This window comes from Ceratotherium simum, chromosome 9, assembly GCF_057802395.1.
Source record: "Ceratotherium simum simum isolate JZ-2026a chromosome 9, ASM5780239v1, whole genome shotgun sequence".
NCBI lineage: Eukaryota > Metazoa > Chordata > Mammalia > Perissodactyla > Rhinocerotidae > Ceratotherium > Ceratotherium simum.
In genome coordinates this window covers 18,644,685-18,666,794 of record NC_141908.1, presented here as the reverse complement: position 1 = coordinate 18,666,794, position 22,110 = coordinate 18,644,685, and the positions used below count along the sequence as shown (strand labels likewise).

The 22,110-nt window shown below is 36.8% G+C and overlaps 1 protein-coding gene across 6 annotated transcripts in view; it reads right to left on the bottom strand.

Moving 5' to 3' along the window:
• CCNT2 (cyclin T2) overlaps window positions 1-22,110 on the bottom strand; it is a 43,116-nt gene extending 21,006 nt beyond the window's left edge. For 4 of the 6 annotated variants that reach the window (XR_001390177.2, XM_004423877.3, XM_004423878.3 and 1 more), the window contains exons 1-2: window positions 21,929-22,110; window positions 21,000-21,081 (exon numbers count right to left, since the gene is read on the bottom strand). Coding sequence is in view for 4 of the 6 variants with exons in the window: in XM_004423877.3 (XP_004423934.1) it covers window positions 21,000-21,081; window positions 21,929-22,086 (240 nt within the window). In the remaining 2 variants the exon portion in view is untranslated. Of the gene's footprint in view, window positions 1-18,980; window positions 19,008-20,999; window positions 21,082-21,567; window positions 21,587-21,928 lie in introns of those variants that run through there. The other 2 variants (XM_087435091.1, XM_087435089.1) reach the window with 2 other exon arrangements.

Below are 22,110 nucleotides of genomic sequence, written 5' to 3'. Positions count from 1 at the left end.
AAAACAAAACAAAATACCTTTTTAGATAAATACTTTGTAAATATCCATGTAAGGCTTTAATTTTAAGGATGACTAAGGAAGGTAATCAAACTAGGTACTACTGCTTTTCATATGGAGAGCTGATTCGGTTGTGTGGTTTGTTAAAAGGAAAAGAATTCCAAAAGTTTTAAGTAATGGCAATATTACTCGTTGGTCTGTAGCTTTTAAAGGTGAGCATACTTTTCAAGGCAACAAACACTCATTAGCACACGTAAAATTTGGTTCAAAGTCAAGAATTCATACCAGTAGTGAAGTAGCTACTCGGTTGGTTCAAGTGAACAAACAATTACAAACTCAGATTCAGTCCACTGAGGATGGGGACCATGCACTATTCGTCTTTGTGTTCCGGTACCTAGTTTAATAAACTTTCTCTAATTACCATAAATGGAAGAAAAATTGATTTTTAAACAGTTTGTCACTCTCATAGATGTACAACTATTTCAACGGGATATTAAGTTCTCAAAACAAGACAAATTTCTACAAGAATATACCATATAAATCATGGAGAGGGGGAGGTAGAGGTGATGAAGCCAGCTGTAGCACAGTAGTCAGACTGCCTCAGTGGAATCCTGGCTCTGTTATCTGACTAGCCTAGGCAAATTACATATTCTCTTTGTGGCTCAGTTTCTGCATCTGTAAAATGGGAGAAACAGTATCTGCTTATAAATTTGTGGTGAGGATTAAATGAATCAATATATGTAATGCACTTAGAATAGTGCCTGATAGTAAAATGACTCAAATATTATGTTACTATGTTGAAAAATTAAACATCAATGGCATATTGTTAGTGTTTATCTTAAATTTAAAAAGTGACAACACTTTTTAAAATTCCCTTCTTTCTTGCTCACCTTCTTCCTTCCATGGTTAAACTCAATTCTCTAAAGGTTCCATTGTAGTCTTAACTAAGCAGATTCAAACACTGAAATTATGATACTTGACATTACTTCAATGATTATACCCATATTCCTTTCTTCTCTTCTCCCTTGAGTTGTTTTCACCCTCTTCTCTTTTTCTATTCTTTTATATGTTTCCACTCCTACCTCTTGATCTGACTCCCTTCCTTCTCCATTTTTCCTTCTCCTGCCCATTCCTGGCCGCTGTGTCCCCTTTCTGCTCATGATGCCCTCACTGCTGACATTCTTCACTCTCCAATGCTGGCTTCAACCTTGATAGTTGGAGGCTAGGTCAGTCTGAATTAACAAAAAGCCTGGGTAATTTCTAAGTTACGGAAGATGGTTCTATAAGTCAGTTTCAAATGAATCATTCTTGTCTTTATTCTTTTAGTAATTAATTTTGTACATACAGTTGCATGTACATTTGTATTTAAGAACTACCATAGCTACCTTATTACTCTTCAATTTTAAATCTCCTAATCCAAGAAAAGCCCTAACAAAAGCTAAGAAGACTTCAAAGTCTGCTTTCTATTTGCTAATACATCATCAACAGGTTCATTGCTAATACATCATCAACAGGTTCATTCTCATTTGTTCTTATATTTCATCTTTAGGTCCTACAGGCAGATGAAGCCATTTCTCTTGTCTCTTAACTGCCCCAACACTATCCCCCCCCAACTAAGTCTAGGATAACTATTTTATGTGCCTTGAAAAGGGCTCCATTAATAAACATCCAGTTAGTTCTAGGTATCAACGCTCAAAATTTGGAAATCAATTGCCTAAGGATATAGTTAAGGAAAAGTGGTAATGGTATAACTTTAGCAAAGACTCACAGAAAGAAGTTCCTAGAAGAGGAAAAGGGAAGTAGAAACTTAGATACAAGGAAAAACAAGAGAGGCACAGCTCCCCAACAAAGAAGAAAATGGAATAGGTCAAAATGTCCATTTCCTAATAATAAGAAAGATCACCAAGCTCAAATCAATTTAACCAAAATTCCAGTACAATGCTAAAATGTGGCTTAAATATTTCATTTTGCTGCACTCAAAAGACTGGCATTACAGTATGACAGAAAATGTCAGTAACTCAGCTTGGCATTTTAGTTGCTTTCCTACCCATATAATAATGTATGAGTGTAATACTGTCAACAAAAGAAATTTACATTGAGAATTAAAAAAATCTTCATGCTGGATGTTATCTGCGACATCTAATTACATTTTAAAGAGAGCAGGCTTAATAAAGACTAAAAAATACTAGTATTCAGTATTACTGAAAAGCAGTACTGATTAAGAGAATAAGACTTAAATCCATAGAGTAATTACATTACATTTAAATATATTTAATTTGCTTAAATAAAATCTGCATTTTAAAACTCATTTCTTGAGTACCTCACCATTACGAATTCCTTTCAGAAACAAACAAAAAAGCAACTTATAGTTTAAAGTATACTTAGCATTTCCTAGTTAAGTCTATACTCTCCCATGCATGCTCAGCCCGTACCAGCCCATAACACTCATGTAGTATTGTGAAACAAGAACATTAACATTGCATAGGTATTCAAATATTCTACATAAATCCTACAAAAGTCTACTTTCCTTCAGATGACTAAACAAATGTTATAGAAAACTTAATATTGTGAAGATGGCAGTACTCCCCAAATTGATCTACAGATTCACACAATACCTATCAAAATCTCAGCTTTCTTTTTTTCAGAAACTGACCAGCTGATCCTAAGATTCATTTGGAAATGCAAGGGACCAAGAATAGCCAAAATAACCTTGAAAAAGAAGAACAAAGTCAGAAGACATACTTCTTGAATTCAAAACTTAACTATAGGGCCGGCCCCGTGGCTTAGCGGTTAAGTGCGCGCACTCCACTGGCGGCCCAGGTTCGGATCCCAGGCGCGCACCAACACATCGCTTGTCTGGCCATGCTGAGGCCGCATCCCACATACAGCAACTAGAGGCATGTGCAACTATGACGTACAACTATCTACTGGGGCTTTGGGGGAAAAAAAAGGAGGAGGATTGGCAATGATGTTAGCTCAGAGCTGGTCTTCCTCAGCAAAAAGAGGAGGATTAGCATGGATGTTAGCTCAGGGCTGATCTTCCTCACACACACACACACACACACACACACAAAACTTAACTACAAAGCTACAGTAATCAAGACTATGTGGTACCGGCATAAGGAGAGACATACAGATCATGGAATAGAATCGAAAGTCCAGAAATAAACACTTAACTTTTATGGTCAATTGATATCTCAACAAAAGTGCCAAGATAATTCAATGGGGGAAGAATAGTAATTTCAACAAATGGTGCTGGGACTACCATATACTCACATGCAAAAAAAATGAAGTCAGTCCCCTTCTTTATACTATAAAGAAAAACTAACTCAAAATGGATCATAGATCTAAATGTAAGAGATAAAACTATGAAAACTCTTAGAAGAAAACAGGAATAAATCTTCATGACTTTGGATCAGGCAACGTTTTCTTAGATATGACATCAGAGCAAAAGTGACAAAAGAAAAATATTAATAAATTGGATGCATGTGTACAAATGATACCATAAAGTGAAAAAGAACCCACAGAACGGGAGAAAATATTTGCAAATCATATATCTGATGAGGGACTGGTATCCAGAATATATAAAGAACTCTTACAACTTAATAACAAAAACACAACAGAATTTAAAAAATGGGAAAAGGATCTGAGTAGACATTTCTCCAAAGACACACAAATGGCCAAAACACATGAAAAGATGCTCAATATCATTAGTCATCATGGAAATGCAAACCAACACCACAATGAGATACTACTTTACACTCACTAGGATGCTATATTAAGATGGCTATAATAAAAAAGACAGACAATAAGTGTTGGCAAAGATGTGGAGAAATTGGAACCCTTATACATTGCTTGTGGGAAGGTAAAAATGGTGTGGCTATTTTGGAAAACAGTTTGGCAGTTTCTTAAAATGTTTTTAAAAAGCTATAAAAGGTCATTGAGGTCTAGAGTTACCATACAACCCAACAACTCCACTCCCAGGTATATATCGGAGAGAAACAAAAACTTATGCCCACACAAAAACTTGTGCACCAATGCTCACAGCAGCATTATTCTAATAGCCAAAAAGTAGAAACAATCCAAATGTAAATCAACTGATAAGTGGATGAATAAAATGAGGTACATCCACAGGATGGATGGAAAGTTACTCAGCAGTAAAAAGAAATCAAGTACTGATATATGCTACACTACACCATGGATCAGTCTTGGAAACATTACGGTAAGTGGAAGACCACATACTGCATAATTCCATCCATATGAAATGTCCAGAATAGACACATTTATAGACAAATTTAGTGGTTGCTCAGGATTGAGAAAAGGAGAGAACTGCTAATATGTATAGGGGTTCTTTTTGAGGTGACAGAAATATAAACTTAGACTGTGATGATGGTTATACAACTCTGTAAATACACCCATTGAACTGTGCATTCTAAACGGGTGAATTGTATGGTATGTAAATTATATCTCAATAAAGATATTTTAAAAAAGGAGCTAATGTTAAAGACATCTCTTAAATATTTAGTGTACACACACTAACAAAGGAAATTTCAAGAAAACCAAAAGCTGAATCAGCACAATGAATACTGCTAAACAACACTCATCTTAACCAAGTACAACTTGACTGCACATTTGTTAATTTAAAAGTAGAATTAGGTTTCCTTTTCAGAAGGTATATACTACCCATTTCTTTTTTTTTTTTATTTTTTATTTATTTATTTTTTTATTGCAGTAACATTGGTTTATAACATTGCAAAAATTTCAGGTGTACATCATTGTACTTCTATTTCTGCATGGACTACATCATGTTCACCACCAAAATACTAATTACAACCCATCACCACACACATGTACCGAATTATCCCTTTCACCCTTATACTACCCATTTCTTAAACAATGATTAACTGTGACATTAAATTATGCAATTATTTCAGAAAATCATTAATTTGCTTGTTTGGTTAACAAAAATGAACAGATGTTTAAGTCCACATAAAGTGGATTCCCCATATCAAATAGCTACTCCTAATGAGGCACTCAAAACTCCCGTCACTGAGCTAGAGCAATACAAACTATCTAAAACATCTATCTAAGGACGTGGGGAGCTTGTAAAAATCTAGTATCCTCTCTGAATCACTGCATCATTTAAAGACTGCCCCCAAATCCTTAGAACTTACTTTCCCTACTCTCTCAGTTATTTTTTGTCAAGCATGGAATTATGTCAGTTTTCATGATCTTAAGATTCTTAACCAAAAAAGAATTATTGTTCCTATTTTTCAACTTCTAAATGAGCCCTCGATTTAAAATTACTTTGAATGTGCATATTTCCCTATAGAACAAACTATTACAATGTGAATTCCAATAGTAATTTTATTTGTTGATAGATACAAATGTCTGTACTTTCCAATAGTACCTGGTATTACTCTTCAGAGTTTATAGTCCAAACCAGCACTGTCAAATAGAGATGTAACGTGAGCCACAAACGTAACTAAAAATTTTCTAGTAAGCACGTTAAAATAGTAAAGAAATGGGAAATTAACCACTTCTAGTTAATGGCTATACAGATATATATATATATATATATATATATATATATATATATATATATATATATATATATATTAGCACAGGTTTAAGCCCATAGTTGACATTCTGAAGAGAAAATTCATTAAAACTACATACAACAGATTAAAATGTATTAAATGTTCATAGGCATCACAAAATAGCTCAAATTGAATACTGTTCCTAATAATTCCCACATTAGACAAGTTTAAAGTAAACAACTAAAGCGTTTTTCCTCTCCCACTAGAATATTAGTCCCTTACGGAAAGCACTATCTATGTCTTAAGAAAATAAACACCATCTTTGGATACTGCTTGTCACATAATATGCACTCAGTGTTTGTGGAATAACTACTGTTGTGTAAACATATGGTATACTGCCATTAAGTAGAAGCCATTAAAGCCGTAACATTTAAAAATTTTAACACTGAATAGTAGGTGAACTTCTATAGTTCTCATTCTTTCTTTTTCTGTATCAGACTCAATTTAGAGACTAACTTTACATTACATGTATTTTCTTAAATATAATCATATAAGGAGTACTGAAGAAGCCAGCTTTATAACTAGAACCATAACTTATTTAACTATAATATATGAAGTTAATGCTCCAAAATATTATAGTGTGGCAAGGTTTCCACTATTTTCCCCATTCCCTAGAATGTGTATACATGTTTAGAACAGAATGTATAGTGATCTAATTTGATTTTCACTGAAAAAAATTACCATAACCAATTTATGTACTAAAAACATCTTCAGAATTCCTGTTCGAAAACTGCCTTCAAGGTCAGTTTATAAACTACATAAAGTCAGTTTTTATACAGAGATCTTTGTGTGCCTTAGCCAAAGCAAACACTCAATACACATCTGTTAATGCAAAAATTTGCTCTATTCTACAGACCAGACTTAGTTTAGAATCACTACATTACCAAATTGTATAAAATGCTTGCTTAGTTCTGGGACAAATAAACTAAAGCTACCATAGAAGCATATGAACTATCACGAGTAACAAACACATGTAGGTGCATGTGTAAAGAAAAGGTTTAAATTATTTGAATATTTTACAATCATTTAATTTTGAAAAAAAAAAAGCTGCTTCATAAAGACATGTATAATATAGTCAATACACTCCATCAGTCAACATCCCTGTAATTCGGCAGATACAGCACCTACGTTTCAAATAACATTCAAGCTTTTTGGAAAACTTTCTAGAGTTCTTTTCAGAATCAATTTGAGAAAATCAAGAATATTATATATGCTTTTTTAATGTCTACCAATAAATAAACTCTCCCAGATGGATCATCCTCCTTGTTTAACAGATGAACTTCAAGTGATTTAATTGTTCCTAAAAAATCATCCTTATCTTCTTCCTAGAAGGACTTATACCTATTTGAGCCTTTAAACTACAGTCTATTGTAACATGACTGGAAATTAGTATATCATCTCTCAAAGTGACTGAGGATAAGCTTTTAATGTCTTACACTTGAAGAATTCTGATAGTGGCAGAGGAGATACCCAAATCCCCACAGAAAACAGAGTAACAAGATAGCAAAACCCAAACTCCACAGATATTTATAACCAAACCACTTGACAAAGCATTCCTAGGAACTCCTGAAACACAAAACAGGCTACTGTGTAACCATAATACCTACACAGTATCAGCATCTATGCAACAAGAAACAAAGGGAAGTAATGGGGCATGTGTTGGACTTGATAACAGAAGAACCTCAAAACAGCCAACAGGCACTCATTGGAAATCATGGCGGGCCAATTTGAGAACAGCAGCTAAACCTGGGAGGAGTTTTGCCTAGCTCAGTAAGTGGGTGGATCCAAGAGTCCTAGAGTAGGGCTTAAAAGGTTGAAGCTAACTTCTCTGAACTTTCGAAATTGATCTCCTAAGGCTCTCTGCCAGGACTCCACATTGAAAAGAACCCCCCGGGGGAACAAAAGCAAAATTGGCAGGATAGGGAGAAGGGAAAGAGAAGATAAAAATGAGGGAGGGGAACACAGCCAGGAAACCTCAGCAAGCAAGCTAGTACATTTCTGAAAATTACACAAAATAACAGAAAAGGGAGCTCTGTAAAGTTAGAAAAGTCACTCTGAAGCACACCCACTTAAAGCTCAGGAAAAATAATCTGTCACAAAAGTGACTAACAGAAGAGTATTTAGGTCATATAAAGATAATATGACAAAAAATTAGAAGAGTTGTCCCTAAAGCAACAAAATCACACTAGAAAGAACTACCTAAAATTTTTTTTAAACAAATGGTATTGGTAAAGCTGGATTATCCACATGCAAAAGAATGAAAACAGACTCTTACCTTACACCATATACAAAAATTAACTCACAGCGTATCAAAGACCCAAATGTAAGACCTAAAGCTATAAAACTCTTAGAAGGAAATGGGAAAAGCTTCATGACTCTGGATTTGGCAATGATTTCTTGGATATGACACCAAAAGTGCAAGCAACAAAAGAAAAAACAGGTAAATTGGATTTCATCAAAATTAAAAACTTCTGTGCATCTAAAAAGTGAAGACAGCTCACAGAATGGGAGAAAATATTTGAAAATCATGTATCTAATAAGGGATTAATTAACATACAGAATATACAAAGAATTGCTACGACTTAACAATGAAAAAGCCCAATTAAAAAAATGAGAAAGGGGGGACCAGCCCAGCGGCATAGCAGTTATGTTCACTCACTCCGCTTCGGCGGCTAAAGGATCTGCAGGTTCGGATCCCAGGCGTAGACTGACGCACTGCTTGTCAAGCCATGCTGTGGTGGTGTCCCATATAAAGCAGAGGAAGATGGGCACAGATGTTAGCCCAGGGCCAGTCTTCCTCAGCAAAAAGAGGAGGACTGGCATCAGATGTTAGCTCAGAGCTAATCTTCCTCACACACACACAAAAAAAGATAAAGGAATTGAATAGATATTTCTCCAAAGATATATAAATGCCAATAAGCACATGAAAAGATGCTCAACACCAGTAGTCATAAGAGAAATGCAAATAAAAACTATAATGAAATACCACTTCATATCCATTAAGATGGTTATTATCAGAAAACCAGAAAAGAGCAAGTGTTGGTGTCGATGTGGAGAAACTGGAACCCTTATGCATTGCTACTGGGAATGTAAGATGGTGCTGTCACTGTGGAAAACAATATGGCAGTTCTTCAAAAAAATTAAACTTAGAATTACAATGTGATCCAGTAATTTCACTTCTGGGTATATACCCAAAACAACTGAAAGCAAGGACCTGAGCAGGTATTTGTAGTCCCATGTTCATAGTAGCATTATTCACAACAGCCAAAAGGTAAAAGCAATCCAACTGTCCACTGATGGATAAATGGATCAACAAATGTAGTACACACATACTATGGAATATTATTTAGCCTTAAAAAGGAAGGAAATTCGGACACATGCAACAACATGGATGAAGATGAACGTCTTGAAGATACTATGTTAACTGAAATAAGCCAGACACAAAAGGATAAATATCGTTATGATTCCACTTATACGAGACATCAAGAACAGTGAAATTCATAGACAAAAAAAGTAGAACAGTGGTTGCCAGGGGCGGAGGGAGGGGGGAATATGTAATTTGTTAAGGAGTACAGTTTCAGTTTGAGAAGATAAAAAAGTTCCGAAGATGGTTGGTGGTGATGGCTCCACAACAACGTGAATACACTTAATGCCACTGTACACCTAAAAATAGTTAAAATGCTAAATTTTATGTATACTTTACCACCCCAAAGAACCACACAAAAAATCTAAAGGGTAACTTACCTCCAAACTAACAGACATTAAGAAAATGATTCAAAACATGAAGCAAAAAAGATGTGAAACCACCTATGGAAAGAGCACATCACACACCCAAGTATATTAACTCAGAACAACCAACATCAAAATATATCATAATAAAATTACTGGATTTTTTTTTTTCCGTAGTCCCCACCTGTTGCTAGGCCTATCCCTACTCTACCCAGACTAGGGGTCATGGTACAGGAAACCTAGATTTGGAGTGGGCACAGCAGAGGCATGCACAGTTTGCTCCCTGCACACCTGCCCTCAGGCATCAGGCCCTCCTGGCCTGTTGGATATGGCCTGTCTCACCCACCAGGCCATCATCCTGGGGCCAGCAGCTCCCTGCACTGTGCCAGTGACGAGGAGGTATGAATGGTGGTTACCATCAGACCCATATGTATCTGCTGTCCTTATGTGACTTGCGGCCTATCTGATAATCTCAAATTACTGGATTTTATTTATTTTTTTCCCCCAAAGCCCCAGTAGATAGTTGTATGTCATAGCTGCACATCCTTCTAGTTTCTGTATGTGGTACGTGGCCTCAGCATGGCCGGACAAGTGGTGCGTCGGTGCGCGCCTGGGATCCGAACTCGGGCCGCCAGCAGCAGAATGTGTGCACTTAACTGCTAAGCCACGGGGCTGGCCCTCAAATTACTGGATTTTAAAGGAAAAAAAATCCTTTGGCCATTTAGGCAAAAATAAATTTAAGAAAATTAGATTACCACTCAACTGCCAGCAATGCTTCATGCCAGAAAAAAAGTCGCTCCATATTTAAGATACCCAAGAAAAGAAAGCATGAGCCAAGAATTTTATATCCAGCAAAACCAATCTCGAGTGTGAAGAGCACAGAAAAATCATTATCAACATGCAAAGATTCAGAGAATATTGTTTCCATGATCTTCAAGAGAACTTCAAACAAGCAAAATGACTACAGAGACTTCAACATAAGCACTGGTAGTGAACAATAAATATACCAGTTATTTGTAGAACTAAGATTAAGTGAGGATTAAAAGGGAGTTTTAACAAAAGCAACAGCCATGAACAATAAATATATAGCTACTTGCAGAACTAAGATTAAGTGAGGATTAAAAGGGAGAGTTTTGTGTTGGTTAAGATAATGTAGATATAGTACAACTTTTAAAAACCAAGGGCAAGAAGCGAGAGCAAAGCCAAAACATTTAATTGTTCTCAGTAATTATATTGGTGGTGGTAATACTGTTATTCTGAAACTTATTTGTGTAATGTGGGATTAAGTTAACAAGTCATTATGAGATATTTAAATTCTATCATCCTACATTCTTGAGAACTAAAACTTGTGGTGTGAAAGAAAAATCATAGAGATGTAATACAAAAGAGAGTAAGTAAAAAATGCTGTCTTAAACCAGAATGAACTCCTGATGTATTCTAAATACATATTTAAAATAAATATATATATATAACAAGTCCAGTTAACATATATTTCATGTATAAATGAATAATAAACATTTACTATATCGATATGTATAGTGAATATATTATTTATTGTATTACATATTTCGTAGCTCTGTTCATTGAAGACGCCTAGAAACAAGACCAACATAGTAATAACAATGAGCATACCTAGTGTCCAGGTTGTGGTCTTGAAATACCACTTCCTACTAAAAAAAAAAGCAGGGTTTCTTAAAGAAATGACCAATTCCACCTATGGAGCAGAAAATGTACAAGATGAACCTGGAATATCTTGCTATAACAGACAGTAAAGACGCTATCCAAGATTACTGGGGTACAGAGTTACCATATGGTCCAGCAATTCTGGGTATATATCCAAGAGAAACCAAAACATATGTCCACAAAAACTTATATGTAAATGTTCATAGCAACAATATAATAACCAAAAAATGGAAACAATCCAAATGTCTATCAACTGATGAATGGATATATAAAAGGTGGTATAATGTTAGTTCAGCAAGAAAAATAAATGAAGGACTAACATGTGCTACAACACAGATGAACCTTGAAAACATGCACTAAGTGAAAGAGGCCAGTCACAAAGGACCACATGTTGTATGATTCGATTTATAGGAAATGTCTAGAATAGGCTGGGGGGAAGAATGGGAAAAGTTGGCTAAAGGGTGTGGATTTTCTTTTTGGGGTAATGAAAATTTCTAAAATTGATGCATAACTCTGAATATACCAAAAACCACTGAACTGTACACTTTCATTGAGTGAAATATATGGTATGTGAATTATGTCTCAACAAAAGTGGTAAATACAGGTCAAGAATCAAGTATTTATCCTGACTTACCTATATGAACTGTACCACTGAGTGTTCAAATAGTAGATGGTTCACAGTATTTCATTATAAAAATATTCCAATTAATAAATGAAGAAGAAATGACAGAGAGTATCACTAATGAATGAAAGGATCTAGGCACTGAATATCAACAGCTGCTAAAACCTCATAAAGAGAGACAAATTAGTTGCCTCTTGATGAAAGAACATACCACCACCTGTAGTCTTGAAAAATGGATCTAACATGAGTCTGATCAAATTTCTAGATCCAAATGGCAATCTGCAGGGACTACAAGAACAAAGGAATGTGATAAACTGCACCATGAGTATAAAATCAGCAAAATCCAGACAGTTGGAAACTCTACAGGTCTAATGCCCTAGGGCCTTCAACAGAAAAAAGTGAAAGAAAGAGATGGAGGGGAAACCTGTACACTGAGAGACTTAAAAGACATATCAAAATTTTTAATAACGGGCAAGACTAAACCATGGTGTTTAGGAATGCAGAGTTGGGTGGTAAAACTATAAAGAAACTGAAGAAAGCAATTACTGTATAAGAAGGATACTGGTTACTCTGTAGAGGGAGGGAAGGGGGTCCCTCAAGATGGGACACATGGAGGCACTTTCGGGGTAGTTAGTAAAGTTCTTTTTCTTGACTTGAGTGGTGGTTACAAGGTTGTTTCCCTTATAATAATTCACTAAGCTATACTTTGGTGGTTTTATATGTTTGTGTTTTATTTTATAATAAAAAGGAAAAATCCTTCGCCTCATATATGCAGTTATGCTCCAGCACTAAAGGACTTCAAACAGATGAAATACAATAGAATGTGAATAGGACCCAAAAGATAAGACCCAACAGATAGAAATTTAGAAGTGGAAGAGTGGAGTTATCTAGGGAATGCTTTATGAAGAGCTGGAACTTCAGATGAGTCTTAAAATCTGACAGATCATGGTCACATGAAAAGCAAAGAGAAAGCACCATATAAAAAAACAGAGATGCACAATGCATAAATGCTAAGACTGACATACAACTGAAAGAGGAATTTGGGGCCTAATTTAAAAGAGGACTTCATTGGATTTTATCCAATGAGGTACGCAAATCAAAATCTGAGAGTGTTTTCATCATTTACTTGTCTACTCATCTCCTTAGAAACCACTGGCATCATAGTTAGTGTGTCCTATTTCTTAAACACAGTAGGGTAGGACAAAAGTGAGAACTACAGCATAGGATTAGGCAAGGGATGTGGGTTCAAATGCCAATCACATAATGGCTGCTTTGATTTTGGACAAGTCATTTAGTAACTGCATCTGTTTCCTCAGGGGAATAATACTTTAGCTGAGTAAAGTGCCTGTTACATAGTGAAATCTTCATAAATTTTCATCCATGCAGTTCATAGTTAAAAGGAATTCAGAAATCATCTAGTCTCATAATCTCAAATCTACAATTGAGGAAACATGTGCTTGGTAAGTTATCTGTCATTTTGAACAGCAAAGATACAGAATACTTCCATTCTTGCAGAAAGTTCTACTGGATGGCACTATAGTATTTCCCAGTAGTATTAATGGATTTTGAAAAAGATTATTCCAGGACTAATCGCTTTATTAAATTAAAAGGCAGAAGTAGAAGTGAGCTATAACATAAACAACCACTCAGATTTTACAAGACATTTTACTTTAGAAGGTAAAGGAAAGAGAAATATGCTGATTTGACTCCTATAAAATATGACCAGAGTATAACAATGGATTATGAGACACACAGGGGAAAAAGCAAAACTTAAACCAATGGTCTTCAACTCTGACAGACATCAATATCACCTCAGAAGCTTGTTAAGGTAAAGAATCCCAGGTCCCACCACAAATATCCTGATTACGTAGGTCTACGGCACGGCCCAGTAAAGTATATTTTTAATGAGCATCCTGATAATTCTGATGCAAGTAGTTGGTGAATCACAAGGGGCACATCACAACAGCTTTACATGCATTGCTTTCAGTGAAAAATTTCAGGGATATGAAGAGATTTCTAGTAACAAATACTTGAGGAAGAGATAGTGCGGAGCTATAGAGTCTAGATCTGGGTGTGATTTTTGCTTTCGTCACTCTGTGACTTCAGACAAGGTATTTAACCTTTATGATTCTTCCTTATCTGCATTAAGAAAGGGGATATCAATCTCAAATAAATGCTTAAGAACCACATACCAAAATAAACCTAAGAAGGAAAAACAATCCAACCAACCAAGAAACTCCTCCCATGAAATCAGTAAATAAATACAGGTGGACACTTATCTCCAGATAAGCATAAATGTAATAAAATAAAGCAAAATTAAAGGCTGGTAGATTTGCTTAATAAAATACTTTATGTCAAAAAAAATCATAAAGTTAAAAGACAAACTATGAAAGTATTTACTAATAGTATAATGAGAAATTCACAACAAGCTCAAAATAGAGGCTAAGAAAAACATTAGTACTTCACAGAAAGGCAACATTTACTAACAAATTAAATTTAAACTTTAAATTTTAGGAATACCAAAAACAGTTCCTGAGTGACATCAGCATCACGGCAGTGTGAGCTCTTCTGTTAGACTCTCCCCATTAAGATACAATGAAAAGGACATTCATAAACGAACAGAAAACATTTACACAACACAAAAGACGTCTGAGAGACCCATGCAGCCATACATCTGAAGGTGGAGGTGCTGGACCCCCAGGAGGAAGTGGAAGGAGGTAAGGAGATAGCCTCTCTCTCCTGAATGGCAGCGACCTAGGGTGCGAGACAGCACGCAGCTCTGAGAAAACAGGGGGAAGGGGGCAGTTCTCTGCAGGGACACCTTCGCTCTCCAAGTTCTCTTACAGTCTGTGGGAAAGCCCCACATAGAGGTGGCTAAGCTATTGCAGGGATGTCTTCATCAAGCCAGCACCCCAGGAGAGTAGATAGCGAGGGCAGGGTGAGAATGCCCCCGGGGATCATGCATGTGGAAGAAAGTGCCCCCCCCCCGGTGCTCCAGCTCAGCAGGCTGGGCAGAGCAGCTGTGCATAGGTTAGAAAAACAACAGCTGTGAGTGAGCCAGGAATCCCGTTGGGCTCAGCATACACAGCTCCTGACCTGCCTCCCAGTGGCGGCAGGTGGAATCTGTGACCAGACACCACCACTATGCAAAGGCACAAATCACGCCATCAAACAGTATGAAGAAATATATTAATACTCTAACCCAGAAGGAAAACGACAAATACCCAGAAATCAATCCTGAAGACACAGAAATTTACAACCTAAATGACAGAAAATTCAAAATAGCCATCATAAAAAAACTCAATGAGTTACAAGAAAATACAGACAGTTCAATGAAATCAGGAACACAATTAATGAACAGAGGGAATTCTTCACAAAAGAGATTGAAACTATAAAGAAAAACCAATCAGAAATGTTGGAGATGAAAAACACAAGGGATGACACAAAGAAAAATCTGGAATCCCTGAATAACAGAGCAGGCATTACGGACGACAGAATTATAGAAATGCTTCAGATAGAGGAGGAGAGAGAAATAAGACTAAAAGAAGTGAAGAAATTCTCCAAGAAATATCTGACTCAATTAGGAAATGCAACATAAGGATATAGGTATTCCAGAGGGAGAACAAAGGAAGAATGCAGCAGAAGGCCTGTTCAAAGAAATAATAGTTGAGAACTTCCCAAACCTGGGGAAGAAGCTGGAAATACAAGTAAAAGAAGCTAATAGAACTCCTAATTATATCAATGTAAAAAGACCTACTCCAAGGCATATAGTAGTAAAACTGGCAAAAGTCAATGACAAAGAAAACATATTAAGGGCAGCAAGGCAGACGAAAATAACCTATAAAGGAACACCTATCAGGCTTTCAGGTGATTTTTCAACAGAAACCTCACAGGCTAGGAGAGAGTGGAATGATATTTTCAAAGTTCTGAAAGACAAAAACTTTCAGCCGAGAATACTCTATCCAGTGAAAATATTCTTCAGATATGATGGAGAAATAAAAACTTTCCCAGATAAACAAAAGCTGAGAGAGTTCATCACCACAAGAAGCCCCACACCCTGCCCCAAGAAATGATCCAGAAGACCTTCATACCTGAAAAAAAAAAAGGACTTACAAAGCCTTGAGTAAGGAGATAAATAGGCACACAAATCAGAAAATTGCAGCTCTCTATCAGAACAGGTTAGCAAATACTTAATCATAACATTAAAGATAAAGGGAAGGGGGCTGGCCCAGTGGCGTAGTAGTTAAGTTTGGGTGCTCCGCTTTGGCAGCCTGGGGTTTGCAAGTTCAAATCCCAGGTGCAGACCTACGCACCGCTCATCAAGCCATGTGTGGCGGTGTCCCACATACAAAACAGAGGAAGATGGGCACGGATGTTAACTAAGGGCTAATCTTCCTCAGCAAAAAGAGGAGGATTGGCAACAGATGTTAGCTCAGAGCCAACTGTTCTCACCAAAAAAAAAGAAAAAAGAAAAAGATAAAAGGAAGGACAATATCAAAAATAAATATAATCTCATCATTTTAACCACAAACTCACAACACAAGATGGAATAAGTTGTGAGAACAATAACTTAGGAGGGGATGAGATAAGGGATGGAATCAGCTTAGACTAAGGAAATAAGAGGCTATCAGAAAATGGACTATCTCACCTATGAGATTTTTTATACAAACCTCATGGTAGCCACTAAACAAATAATCAGAACAGAGACACAAATGACAAATAAAGAGAAAATTGAGAAAACTATCACAGAGAACTACCACTGAATTGGTAGTCCGAAATATAAGGGACGAGAAACAAGGGAAATACAGAACAACCGGAAAACCAGTGATAAAATGGCAGCATTAAGTCCTCATATATCAATAATCACTCTAAATGTAAATGGATTGAATTCTCCAATCAAAAACAGTTTCCCTAAAGCCCTCAATTAGAAAAAGATTACAAATGTGACCTTTGTTCTTAAGGTCCTGAGGAATTTCAGATGAATAGACTTTTTTTTACTAAAACAGATGAAATTCACCACTCAAAATTAATCTATTGAAGATAACATAGCTTTAGTCTCCTTCCCTCAACTCTTTAGGTTAACCTAGGTGTTTTCTCAACCTCAACACTAAGTACATTTTGGACCAGGTAACTTTTTGTTATTGGCGGGGGGGGGGGGGGGGGGCGGGTGTCCTGTGCACTGTAGCAGCATCCCTGGCTTCTAACCACTAGATGCCAGTAGCACCCCTTCCCCAAGATATGACAACCAAAAATACGTCTAGACATTGCCAAATGTCCCATGATGGGCAAAACTGCCGCCCATTGAGAACCACTGGGTCAATCTATATCATCCCTTCCGGTGCCATTTTAAAAATTACTTCCCCAGAAACAGCCACACTTAACCCCAACTAGGAGCAGTCCAATTCTGTATGTTCTCCCATTGCTGCTATGTGCTAGACCCAAGAACTGGGGGGAGGGGAGGGAGCCTTTTCTGTGCTGAAAAAGATATATACATATATATTTTTGCACAAGCAAAAAAATATTTCTGAAAGAGTACACAAAACCTGTTAACAGCAAATGCCGTAGGGCAGGGGGCTTAGACACTTGGATCAAGGGAGGCTTATCATATCCCTTTTTCTATTGTTTTCATTTTCCATATTCCTATATTAGTTTTTAATAATAAAACATTTTAAGTGTGTCTATATGAGGAGGATGTATATAGAGGAAAACGGATAAGGATTCACTCAACAGACCTGTGAGCAACAAGATTTGATCCATTCTATTGACAAATAGTTGCTACTCTATGTGAGGTACTAATGATACAACAGGGCATAAAGCCAAAAGAAATAAAGGAAATAAACACCCCCCCCCCCACCTTTACAGTGCTTACCTTCTAGTTTAAATGTGTTTTTTTGGGGGTGGAGTGCTAACCAATTGCCCAAAAATATTGATTTTCTTTCATAAAAGACAATCATGTATGACAGTTTTATGAGTAATTTGAGCATAAATAAGCACAGTTAGTGGATAAAATCTAAAAGAAGTCCTGAATAAATTTCTATGGCAAGGATTATTATTAAAAATTATAATGGGAGAGTGCTATATTATCAGACAAAGAACAGATTGTGGGTACTTCTCTAGATAGAGAAAGAATGTCCTTCCTCTAATCATTTAAGTCTTTACAAGGGGAGAAAGGAATGCAAAAAGAACATCCTCAAATTTTCAAATGACATCTACAAGTTAATTGGGACTGTAAGCAAAAAGTGGTAATCAAAATTTAGCACAAGCAAATACAAGTTTGCTCGTGTGTAGCAGTTGACCAATCTAACTTAAACGTATAAAATTAGACTCAGATAAGACATGGATGATGCATTCTTAGAAGTCATTATAGTCATTTCTTAAAATCATTAGTCCTGAAACTGGTCCTTAACTAAACGTGTACTCTTGGAACCTTAAACAGAACTACATTTAAATCAGAACTATAATACATTTAAATCTGGCATATTATAAACAGTTCCCACTGCTGCAGCTCAAAAAAGCGGCAATGGAACTAAGGAAAGTAAAGATTAAAATGACCACATGAATTAGAGAGATGCTATGAGAATACACCATGACCAACAAATACTCAGAAAAGAGTGTGCTCTTTACAACCTGATTTTAAGGGAACTCATTAGACTTGGAATATAAGAAACAAATGTATCAAAAACTTGACTAACCAAATTAATGAACACAGAGAAGCTGAGTCAATATCTATTCTAAGATTGACATTGGGGAAGATGCTCTCCCAGTGTATACCTTGGAGGCACTGTTGGTTCCAGAGCTTTTACACTTTACTAGATTTATCCTGAGCTTGATCCAGCAAAGCCATTCGTTAATTACTAATCCCAATTACACAAACCTCACTGCACCCAGTGAGCAAAGGGTAGACTGATCTAATTAGGTTACATCTACAAGTCATTTACTGCTGATAGTGATCCAACCCTCTAAGAGAAACTGACAATAGAACCCAATGATAAAAGACAGTTTCTGGGTCACCAACCCATGTTGACACTGATTTTATTCTCAAACACAATAGCACTTTACTTTCAGGGGATTTTTTACTTTTAAATTTGTCAATGTGAGAAATAAAATGAAGCCACAGAAACATTAAAAAAATTTTAATATAATGCATGATATTTATTATAAAACTAGATACAGTTTGTCACTAGCATCTTAAAATTTAAGCTTGTTAGGCTTTAATTTACCGAACGGTGTTCAGTTACTTTACGGTGAAGACCCATGCTTTTTGTAAGCTTACTATGACATTCCATTATAACCCTACGAGAAAAATTTTCCCAACGATGTGGGGGAATATGAATTTAAAAGTGACTCACATTCAATTTGAGACCACCCCCTTCACCCTGAAAGAATAGGGAGAAAAAAAAAAAGATAAAAGAGTGAGGCTGTGCAATTGATGCAAGTGCATCAACACAAATATTAAAACCACTTTTGATACAGTAGCAAAGGTAAAGAAGACAAAGGTTAGATATGAAGGGTACAAGGTTCCTTTTCAAAGTAGAAATTAACAGCAGATTTCAATTATCCTAATAATGACTCAATGTAAAATGGTGAAGTTGACCTTCATACACACATAAGACACTAAGTAGGGTATTAAAAATTAATATTCTGGTTTTTTTATTGAATGATGGCATTTAAATAAAATAGTGAAAGTTAGAATCCAAGCAATCTGGGCTTCACCAGTCAATTTAAAGTTAAAACTGTGAATTTTAGCTGAAAATAAGATAATTTGTTTTAAAGTACACCAACCAGGCCATAGAGACAAATTATGAAAGAGGGAGGGTTCAAAAACAAAAATGAAGTTTTGTGGTGAGATCATTTACCAGAAGTAGAAAAGTAAGCCTGATTCTTACTTTTCTACAGGGACATCTGTAAATGGGACATCTGTACCCACATCAAGAATTTCCAGAACTATTCTGACCTGTGATTTGACCAACATTTTCAAGGGCTGCTTAGGGAAAGCCACATTTATATTAGTATCCATTAGTTCACTACTTCCTTTGGAGACAATTTAAATTTCATTCCTTCAATCTAAATGTTATTACCAAAAAGGCTTCCTCTCTCTTCCATAACACTATCATTGACCTAAGTTCTGTGCACAAGAAATAACTAGGAAAATGGAAATAAAGCAAAAACCACACAGATTTAAAAGGGAAAGAGTAGAAGGAACGGAGATCGCAAGAGACCAAAACGTATACAAAAATACATATTGTTCAAGACAAACTTACATGCTAATCTGATAAACTAAATCAGAATTATGATCAGAAAAGATTAAAATAGGAATCAATCTAAACCATGAAGCTTTTCTGTCCAATCCAAGAAAATATTTCAAGGACTTTCTCAAAGACTGTTTTCTTAGCAAAAAGGTCCTAATGACAATCCACAAATAGCATAGTCTTACACAGTCTGTTTTTCTACACGCACCTTTCAGAATTGCATTCTAAAAATAGCTGTGATAAAAAGAGCCAAAAATATAATGAGAATTAAGATGGGGTTAAATATTTCTAAATACACAATTTTCTTTGTTAACAGATGCAGGACAGTATGTTACAGCATGTTACTCTGAAAAGAACAAAGTTACATCTTTCGTAACTTAAAATAAAAATTTCAACTAACGTTGCTACTCAATATGTCAACATTTACAGGTTATGTTCAAAATCAGTACCTTAGTATTCGAGGGTAAGTTTTACTTCAAAACTATATATACATACACAAACTCTGACATAGCATGTTTGAGGCAAGATTTGACATTTGAATCACCAAAAATTTAAGTAGACCATTAATGCTGAAGTGTGATCAACAGGAACGTCTGATATCTTAAGAAATTGTGTTAGCAAATGAAATATTTCTGCTGAACATTCAACTCTTTCAAAGGGTCATTTCAAAAGAATACTGCAATTAAATTAAGCCCAATTCACAATATTTGAAACAATTTAAGTCGAATAAGATTAAGATACACAACAGAATGACTAGGCTTGCCTAAATTACACTGTACATTAGTTTGAAATTATTCAAAAGTTTGATTAATTTAAATGAAAAACTTAAATCAACACCGATGTAATAATTCCGAGTAGAGAAACGTTTCTTTTATCTTTTAGCTCAAAAGACCTGGCAGAGCCTAACATAGCGCCTAGCAGCCTGTCATCACAAATTAATAAACCAACCAACCAACAACCCCGCATCTGAATCAAAAAATTTATCATGCGTATTACCTTCACTGTTAACTTACAACACTAAATCCAACAATAAAATCAATGATCAACTAACTTCTTTCTGCGTATCGATTTACCTTAAGATTTTGTGGTAGTAAAAACAGACAATAAAATAATACTCACATTTCTATTGAATTTGGTGAAAGAATGGTGCATATAAAATCTGTGCATATAAACAATCGCAGTGTTTATTGTAAGCTGAGAGCTGGAACGTATCATTTAGGAAATATCTGAGAAGAACAAGACCTCATTTCCAAAATAATTTTGATGGAAAACTCCCAAGCTACAGTTTTTTTTCAATGCTTCCAACTCAAACCCAAACCAAAAACTGTTAACAAAACAAAACAAAAACAAACCCCGAAAACCCGCAGGGCTGTGATGGAGGGTGCGGAGGGAGAGAGAAGGCTCGACGCCAAACAAACAGTAATAATAGTAACTGCTGAGCATTCCACTCTAATATTGCTATTAAGCGAGCCCAGGAAGGATTTATCAATGGCTACGACTGACTCAACTCAACATCACACAGTTGCAACGCGCGCGCGCACACCCATACAAAACCACGCCAAGAACATAAAAGCCCTCCGTCCAGGGCGCTCTCAAGGTACAAGAGAACCGCCATCAAACCCGCGAGCAGCGCGGGGAAAGGCTGCGGAGAACACTTAACGCCTTTCAGCACCGCGAACCCTCCTACCTCTCAACCCCTTCTCGGACGAGGGGAAGTCGAAGCAGCCGACTCTCTTCTGCGATAATCCCTAAGATTCCCCCTCTCGCCTGGGCGGCACTCCCAACCCCCGCCGCCACCACGCGCGGCCCCAAACAGATTACACAACGCAGCCTCCCAGCCCGCATTCCCGGACGCCTCTCCTCCTCCCCTCCTCCGCTGGCCGCTCGCGGCCTCCCGAGCCCGAGCCTGCCTTCCCTTACGGCGTGGCCAAAGCCCAGGAAGGCCGAGGTGGCGGCGCCATGTTCACGGGGCACCAGGCCCGGCGACCGGGCGAGTAGTGAAGAGGACAGGGCGTGAGCGGAGGAGGGCCAAGAATAGGAAAGGATACACATTGAGACGCTGTCCCATGTCCTGGATGAGGTTGGCCGCCTGCTGGCGGTACGAGAGCTCTTTATCCGCCTCTACTCCGCAGCGGCGGCTCGGCGTGTTCTCCAGCTGTTCCCGAGTAAAGAACCAGCGAGAAGAAGCTCCACGGCCCGACGCCATGACACTTCCTCCTCCGCCCGCTCC